This window comes from Arachis hypogaea, chromosome 10 (assembly GCF_003086295.3).
Source record: "Arachis hypogaea cultivar Tifrunner chromosome 10, arahy.Tifrunner.gnm2.J5K5, whole genome shotgun sequence".
Lineage (NCBI taxonomy): Eukaryota > Viridiplantae > Streptophyta > Magnoliopsida > Fabales > Fabaceae > Arachis > Arachis hypogaea.
The window spans coordinates 1,246,834-1,256,810 of NC_092045.1; the positions used below are offsets into that span (position 1 = coordinate 1,246,834).

General features: G+C 28.2%; 1 protein-coding gene across 1 annotated transcript; it reads right to left on the bottom strand.

Moving 5' to 3' along the window:
- Positions 1 to 3,309: 3,309 nt before the first annotated feature.
- LOC112714434 (uncharacterized) lies at positions 3,310 to 4,270 on the bottom strand. The gene has a single exon (XM_025766024.3). The coding sequence runs from the start codon at positions 3,998 to 4,000 to the stop codon at positions 3,509 to 3,511; it is 492 nt and encodes a 163-aa protein (XP_025621809.1). The 5' UTR covers positions 4,001 to 4,270; the 3' UTR covers positions 3,310 to 3,508.
- Positions 4,271 to 9,977: the final 5,707 nt, after the last annotated feature.

Genomic DNA, 9,977 nt, shown 5'->3' on the forward strand with positions numbered 1-9,977 from the left:
TATGTGATGTCTATGGAGAAATTCTCAGCTAGAGTAGTCTTCCCAAACTGGATTGAAAACTTCAGGTTTGATTGATAAGAGGTGGTTTCACGAGTTACTAATAATTATATTAATTGAGCATATATCGTAGTAATGAATAAATATATCATAGAGTGTTGAATTCCAAGATTTGAATACTTAATATTCAATACTATTACTTAGGCATCAAAGTCAAAAGGCAACAAACATCATCTCATTCTTTTTCTTATTTTTCTTTCAACATGTTTTCTTTAGACTTTTCCCTAGCTATCATGGACAATTTATTAATATTCATTCCCATATACTTATTAAATATAAATATCTCCTATTGTACTTCTCTTGCAAAAGAGTAATGCTCCCAACTTAAATTAAAGATTGGCATTACTTTGAGTGATATGAATTCTATTATTGAAAGAAAAATATTCTCCGTTTCAAATATATATTACAAATGTCGTTTAAATGTTTACATGATTGAACATGCAAAGGGATTTTCATCACTGAAAGTTTGATTGGGATAAGTATGTTGTGCAGAGTATTGGGGAGGATAACTAAATATAATTTCGGGTTTTTGGCATTTCTCGTTGTTTTTATTTTCTTTTTCATTATCGTCTACATTTATAATATATGCATGCTTTTTCAGTTGCTTCTTAACGTATGCTTCAAGCTGGTCTTTTTCCATTGTTCCTTTAACAGTGACTTGTGACTTTTCCTTGTCCAATGCTACAGAAACAACACCTGTCACATATTCACACACCAGATGCTAAGAAAATGGTTACAACAGTAACCATAGTCATATTAAATATTTAAATTAAAATATCACATTTAAAAGGAGAAAAGAAACTTATACCTTCCATTTTCTCAATTTTTCTCTTGACATCATTTTCACAGCCATCACAATATATATACATCTTAAGCATCACAGTTTTTATTATAGGCTGTTCAGAATAGTTGAAAAGAAATAAAATTAGTTAACAAGAGAAGAGAGCATTAAGAAATACTCTAACACAAAAAGAAAAAAAAAAGATCCAAACCTTATCCTTTTCCTTTTTTTCTTCTTTTTTTGGTTTCTCTGGCTTTATTTTTGGTGAAAGTAGCTCCACATTTTTGCTATACTTCTTCTTAAGTCTTTCTAAAACCTTCAAAGGATCTTTCACCACTTCTCCTTTCACAGTGACCTTGTTATTTTCTCTATCAATCACAATATTTTCCACTCCTATATATATAATCATTGTATATGCCATTTTCATTCATTGTTATCTTTTATAATATATGATAAGAAACTTATATGAAAACAAAACATTACCTTCAAGACCTCTCAAACACCTAGAAACTTTATCTGAGCAACCGTCACAATGTATGAATGCTTTCACCACCACTGCCTTGTCTGATCGTCCTCCCTTGTTTTCATTATCTTCGTTGTTTTGCTGACAATTTTTTTTGCATACAAAACGGAGAAATAATAAATGACAATTCAATCTTGTAAATTGCTAAATAATATTAGTATTTTCCTTACATCAAAAATAATTAACTAAAAGATGCAATATAATATATACTTAGATAATCGAGAATGTAAATGAATTGCACTTTCAATTTCCTTACTTGTTTTTTTCCCATCGCTTGCCTTAACTATATTCTTTAAGTCTCAGGAATGATGATCACTATTTCTTCGATGTTACATGTAGATATATATATATAGTGAACATAGTTAAGCACATATGGTATGTATAGTTATTGTTATGATGACTTGTATAGAAAGATGGAAAAATATATGGTATATAATCTGCAATCTGAGAATCACATCTCTACATTAATAATGTTTTAATTTTAAAATAGGAGTTTCATATAGCCATAGTAAATATACAAGTCAGATTAGTTAACTCTTAAAGAAGAGTTTAAGGCAATAAAATTACAGGCATAAATTACAAAGATTTGGAGATACTTTGAATTTATTACAATTAGAACAAATTTGGCTGTAACCATAAAAATACCGGCATATTCATTCATTGCACTAAATAGTCAACCATGCATCATCCTAATTGTGACCAAATAATCTTTTTTGCTTAATTGTTATTCATGTTTGTTGTTTAATTTGCTTTAGTAAAATTTTTTAGGTTCTTTTATTGTGTTTTTATATTTGTCTAGTTTGTGACTAGTCTTAATGGCAATACTGAAAGAATTGATTCACAAACCAAAATTCCTTTCTCTAATTTTGGTTTGAATAGATAAGAGCCATCTTAAAACACATTTTTGACATGTGATTAATTACAAAAATACTATTTGTATGTTAAGATTAGTCATTAAAATTAGTTATCAAAAATACTATGTGTTGTTTAGTTATTTTTAATATATATTTTATATTTTAATATTATTTTATATTAGTGGCTTATTTTAGTGGCTGACTTTAGTATATATGTAAAGAGTATTTGCTTTGTGTTGCCCTCTAATTGAAACTGCTCCTGTGAGAAGAGCATAATTTGGGATAATATAGAAAGAGGGAAAATGAAATAGCCCAAGACAATACTAAGTTATTGCGAAGCTCCCATATTGGAAATAGAGGATCTATCAATTTAAAGGAGAAAGAATAGAACCAGTAGAAAGTCATATTTGTTTTTAGAGATGATAGTCGTAAAATAATATGGACACCAAAAATGATAGTTACTGCCAATGAGGATAGAAGTGATAAGGATAGAGGTTGGATTTTTATTAGGATGAATATAGAAAGAGCTAGTAGGATCTTGTGCTACGTTAGTTAGAAGATAATTCTGCCGTTAGAGAAAGAAGACAATGGAAACTGATTATTTGGATTTGAAGAAGAAACATGGTGATTTTTCATCAAAAAACTAATGGCTTATCCTTTTCAAAGAAGATATCATGGCTCTGATATCATATTAAATTTATGAGAGAAAAACAAAATATATGAAAATAATATTATATGTGAAGTTATTGGGTTGAAGTTATTGTTACATGACATGATACAAGAGTCACCCTATTTATAAGGATCTTACCAACTAACTTCATACATATTTCATCTACTAACTTAACTCTCAACTACTAACAACACTAATAATATTTTAAGGTGGAAACTATCATGAAAATTATACAATTGTCTTCATATAAAAATGCTTCTTTTTTATTATTAGATCATAAATTGTATGATTTAATTTTGATATATTATAAAAGTGTTTTTTTTTAAGTATGACTAAAAAAAAATACACTTTTAACACAAGAATCTTAAAAAAAAATATTTTTAACATTTTATTTGAATAGGTGCCATATTTTAATACTCCCGTATAATTGATAAATTTTTTATTCATAAAATATAAGATTCAACAAAGAACGAACACACCCAAAAAAAAAACCATACTAGCTTAGCATTACATGCATGGTTAGTGAAGCAAACATGATACATAGACAGTAGTCATACATAGATAATTGCATATTTATTGTTCGACACGCCATCAAATATAAATAGCATAGTTAAAGTATAGCCTCATTCAGAATGAAGATCACTCTTGGAACCTTCTTTCTCTTTCTTCTTGCCCTTCTTGCCATGCTTATTATGATGAGGAATAGGGTCAGTGAAATCTGAGATATCCAAATGCACACCAGGATCATTTGCATGGAAGCTACCGCCAAGCATCATAGAGTTGTTGATGGCTTGGAAGTTGCTGTTGACATAAGTGCTCAGTGGCTCTGCTTCAACACCATGATCATGATGATGTTGATGATGAGAAGAAGCAGCTTTTCCGGGTGACTTTTCGTCCAACTCGCCTTTGAGGGTGGCTCCGTCGTTGGTTCCGGCGAGGGTGATGATCCTGACGCCGTGGTCGTCGTCGTCGTGGGTGGCAGAATGGTGGTGGTGGGTTGAACCTGGTTTGTGGAAATCAGTTACACGGTTAGTGATGGCAGATACCATCTCCCTGATTTCTCTGTCAAGAGAAGATTGGTTTGGTGGCTTAGCTGCAGATTCTGATGAAGGCATTATTAATAGGTGAATCTACTATATAATAATGGTGTTTGAGTTCAATCTGAATGATGATGAGTGTGTGTTTATATATATAATAACACAATGCATGCAAGAGATCAGAAGAAGAGGAGAATAAATTAAAGTGGATGAAATAACTTGGATGTGAATAAAAGGATCTTCATTCCAATCAAAAGCTAAAGGGAATTGCTTGAAACTTGGGTTAGCTTCTTCACTTCTTTCTTGTGTGATGATCACTTATTAAAAGGAAAGAATCACTGCTTAAAGAAGGACAATTGACATATGGAACAAGATGAAAAATAGTTGTTAAAGTTAAAGTTAATAGTTGACAACTTTTAAATAATTTAACGTATTTGATTAAATTATTATTTAATAATTTTTAATTATTATCTTTATACGAAGACAAGTGCACATTAATTTTCTATTAAGAGGCCAAATTAATCAACATAAACATTTTACTATTTGTATATGTCCCAATTGAATCTATTTGTTTTTGTAATGATAAGTGAAATGGGTTTTGAATTCTCATTTTGATCTTTGAGATGTGATTATTGATATTGGTCCTCAAAATTTAAAATTATTTATACTGATCTGTTATATTTAAGTTCGAACATCAACGTGGTCTCTCAACTTTTTTCAGAGACAAACGAAGTATTGAAATGACATCCTTTCTACTATGCTGGATGATAAGTAAACGACGTCGTTTATCCTTAACGCTTAAACAAGTCAAAAACGTCGTTCAAGTAGACAACTCTTTTAAAAAGTCAGACTTTTGAGGTTCCACTGCCAGTGTTATCTATTTGAACGATGTTTTTGACTTATTTGGATGCCAATAATAAAAGACGTTGTTTACTCATCATTTAGCGTGATAAAAAATGTGTTATTTCAACATTCTTTTATTTAGTCATCGTAAAAAAATTGAAAAATCATATTGACTCTAAATTTAAATCTAAAGGATCAGTATAAGTGATTTTAGATTTTAAGTATTAAAATGGATAATCTGATAAATTTCAAGGATTAAAATGGAGATTTAGTTATAAAACAGGTGTTACAATGATTTGATTGAGAAGAAAAAGAAAAGTGTGAAACACTGATAGAGAAGCTCTCTTGGGAGTTCCAACGTGATGGGGGTATGGTGCATACATCTTCCCCCAATATATGCATATCCACCCTTCTATTGGGATAATTGATTTTTATTTTTTTGTGACTATTGGATAAAAATACAATATCTCTTGTATATTTTTTACTATTTTTATTTTAAAAAAAAGTAATAGATAAGAAGTAAAAGAAGAAAAAAAATATTTTTAACAATACAAAAATTTACTAATAAATGCAACCAAATTAATAGAATTATATAGTCGAATGAAGGCACATGCAAACAAACCACCGACACCCAAAAAAAAGTTCTCATAGGGTAAAGATTTTGTACTTAAAATAATTATCTTCGTAGTATTGAACAAGAAAAAAATGAAAACAAAGATTTAACATATTTAAAAATTAACAATTTTGTAACATTTGACGAATTAGTGATTGATTTTTGTTTTCCAACGTTAAATTTCAATGCTATTGTTCTGGAATTAGAATAAGATATTGAGAATTTAGTTAAATAAAATTAGTCACTAGATTAATATAGAGATAACGGGTATCAAGAAAATGAAATAGAGTTATAATTCGAGAATCTGATAAATTATAATACTAAAACGTATACTCAAGACTATAAATATTTAACAGTTACTCAGAGATAGTATAATATAGAAAAAAAATGTTGAGATAAATAATATTTTTGCATTGTAATTATTTTAAATTTATTACTAACTTAAACATCGAAATACCTTTATAAATAATAAATTATCTTGTGCAAACACGGTTTACATCAGATCTTAGAATCTCATCAATTCGTAATCAACCAAAGGTATGAACAGCTACATATATAAGCTTAAATGTTTTGTTGACTAATTATATATGTATAAAATTCATTTTAAAAGAATATTAGATTAAATATCTTTGGTAGATATTTTGTAACAAAGAATCCTTGCTGAGTTGCTGCATTATTATGGAGTCTACATCATCAACATCCTATCATAGTAGTATACATAGTAAATTAATTACTATTATTCTCAGTTGACGGAGACGCTTGCAAATAGCGATAGGTTCGGTTTGTTTTGGGTTAGTGATTACTGATTAGGGATTAATCTCTAACCTTCTATGCCCATAGTTTGGAATTTGCGGCGCATTTGGATTGGCCCCATTTTTTATATATTCCTTCTACTTGTTTCCTATACATATCTTTTAAGAATACCAAGTGGTTTATTCAATTTGCTATTGATTTTAAATTATATTACACGAACTATATATAATATGTGTTTATTTGGACGCTATTATTTTAATAAAAAAAAATTTTAATGAATTTTTTTTATTTTTTAGTGTATTTGACAAATTTCGAATAATAAAAATAAAAGTACTAGAAAAATTAAAAAAATATTTTTTTTGAAAAAATATAATTTACATCTTTTTTAAAAAAAAATTTTTTAAAAAAAGATCTTTTTCATGTAATAAATAAACAAAAAATTATTTTTATATTATTATATCCAAACATAATTAATAAATAAAAAATTTTTTTGTATAAAATATCCAAACATAAAATTATTTTTATTTTTTTATAAAATCTTTTAAAAAAAGATAACTCAAAAAAAAAATTTCACCCAAACAAACCCTATATCCCATATATTATAGTTTTATTTTTATTTTTGTCACAGTTGTATTTTTGTCTATAACACCTAAACCAATAACTTTAATTAAAATGTACGAAATTATTTTTGTATACAAATCATAATTTAATTAATTTAATCTCCTATCGAGTTCAACCATGAAGCACAGGCCAGGGACCACTTGGATGCAATTCATTATTATTTTTTATATATATTTTTCTTTTCCTCACAGAGAAGAGAGAAGGGTCTAGAGTCTAGACAAGCCTCACATGATGCGACACATCATGGATCAATGAAACTACTAGAACCAGCAGCAACATTATATTGTCAATAATTACATCTGCAAAGTGCAAACTATGGTTATCATAAATAATAAATGGTGCAAGGAAATCATTCTCAACAATTGAAGATATCTACGTTATGAAGAGGATAAAATAAAACTTATTAAAATGTACCGATTGAGTTTGATTTTCTTCTACTTACAAACTTTGTCCGTTATTATTGGTTTATTTTTTATTCAATTATTACTCCAATTATGCTTAATGATGGATATAAATATAGTTAGGCAATTCATATGCTGATATGCATCATAATTGATGCAACCACGTGTAGTGCTGTTTAAATAACACCGTCAAACGGGTTAGTCCGACCTATTTAGACTAGATCTATTAAATCCGTGAATTAAATAAATTGATCTATTTAATCTCGCTTTATTTGTAGACAAAATTTTTTAACTCAAATCATTTATGGTCAGTTTGATGAATTTAACAGATCAACTTATTTATTATTTTATTTTATTTTTTAAAAAATATTTTAACAAAAATACCACTTTTAAATAAAAAATCTTTATTAATTTTTTTTAATTGATGAGTCGAATTTTCGAATTAGATAGAAAAAAATGTTAGTTAAAAGTGTTTTTTTTTAAAAAAAATATAAAAAAATAAATATACCACTCATTTAATTCACAAACTAATTCATTTAATCTGTTATTTTTTTTTGAGTTAATCGAGTTTAATCTATTTAGTCCACAATTAAACAAATTTAATTTTAAAGATAAAATTTATCCATTTAAATAGATAAATAAACTGATCCGATAAATTATTCCGGATCCTATGTCTAAGTCACTACTCACTAATAAGATCCTGACACTTAATAATATACAGAAGTTGTCTGTTTCCATTTTCGTCTCCTATTTACAAAAGTAACATTTATCTTAAATAGTAAATACCATAATCTCTTGGGATTCTTATTAACAAAATCAAGCAAAATTGCTAATATATAATGTAATGCACACTCGCCAACTGGTGGTCCTAGCCAATAGCCATGATGATGAATCATGAATCGTGATAAACTAAAATACAAATAATCAACTCAGAATAATTTGAAAGATGATTAGCCGTCAACGTGGCACAACGAAGCTAACAGCAACATCACATCTCTAAAAAAAGGATTAAGTATTCAATCTCACTGTGTTATTAACAACATTTTTGTTAATTTTTGTTAATTTTTATTTATAATTATATTTAATAAAAATATTTTATAAATATATTTAATAAAAATATTTTTTTATAATTATATTTAATAAAAATATCTTTATAAATATATTTTTTAAATATATTTTTTTATATTATATATATTTAAAATATAATAATTAATTATTATTATTAATAAATTAACAGATAATATATTGATACCTATATTTTTCTTTAAGCATTTCTAAATGATTTAGAGATAATATACAGGTAAAACAAAGTTATTGTTGTACCTTTTTTTTTTCACATATTTGTATAACATTTGAAATGATAGTAACTAAGTAATACATTTTGTTAGCATATATATCAATACAAGATTCTTGTAACTTTGTAACTTGAGAAAAAAAATTAAATGAATAAATTAAGTAATTTTAGTAATGTTAAGATTAGTTTTTTGTAAAATTATTTTATAAAAAAAATTAAAAATTATTAAAATTTATTATTTTTTACAATAATTTAATTATTAATTTAATTATTATAATCTAATTTTTTTAATTTAATAATCTAATAACATATTTTATCTTATATTTTTAAATATTAATAACTAATTAATAATAAAAAATTAAAAATTCTAATAATCTCCATACTTTTTTAAAATAAAAAAAAAGGCTGATGAAGTAATGAACACATAAAAAGCAATTAATAAAGACATGGGGAGGGAAAATAAATATGATTGGACGCGAGAGGATAAGATTTGCGGGAAAAGAGAGAAAAGACCATAATAGAGACAATACAACACAAGCACACTGAATCTACCTCAAACTGGAAACCGGCTACCATTACCTTCTTACGCTTTTTGTTTTTGTTTTTCCGGATAAGAGACACACAGAGAGAGAAAGTTTGGCGCCGCTGTCATTGTGCCACTGGCCCATACCGGCTACACCGGTCAACCGGTCCAGCAGCTATATATTAAAATCCAGAGAGATATCGTTAATATCAAATCGTGACACAAGAGACGAGACGCGAGCGTGATTTAATATCTTTGAATATTCCGGATTCGAAATCGACCCGACCCGAATTTAGAGAGATGATACTGGTGGCGATCGTCGCGGAGGTGCTGGAGGAGTACACGGCGTTGCTGGCTCGCGTGGTGGAGCAGGTGTTCCGTTCAGCTCCTGTTCCCCGGCGGGTTCGCTTCCTCATCCTCCATAGTCTTCCATTCACTTCTTCTCATCCGAGGACGGTTCACTGATTCAGTTCCCTCTTTCCTGCCTCTGCTTCTTCCGTTTTTCTCTCTTTATTCTGTTTTTAGGTTAATTTTTTTCTGCGAGTGATGGAGATTCTCGATACATGTGTACTTTCATTGCCGACCTTCTGTAAATTCTTTTATGTATACTGATTTCTCTCAGATTTTATGTTTTAGCTCTTTTTTGAATTCGAGATTACTTTAGCAACGAAGGACGAGTGTTGTTAATTCAAGATTAGTTTTAGATTAGTGTTAAATGATATATTCAGATTTTGATTCTACGGTTGTTTGAATCGAGTGGCGAGTTTCAAGTTTTTGGTTCACGGTGAGTGAGTCGTGACTCGGACAATGTAAAGGGAGTTGTATTTGGACTTTGGACTCAGTAGTAGTGAGTAGGCGCGCCGAGTGTGTAGAAACTTCTCTTTTGTTTCTCTATCAATTGATTATGATAAATGATAATCTTTTTTATTTTTGTACATAATCTTGTTATGATATGATTATTATTTATTAATTATGTTTAGATAACCTTAACACCTTGGTTTGTCTTT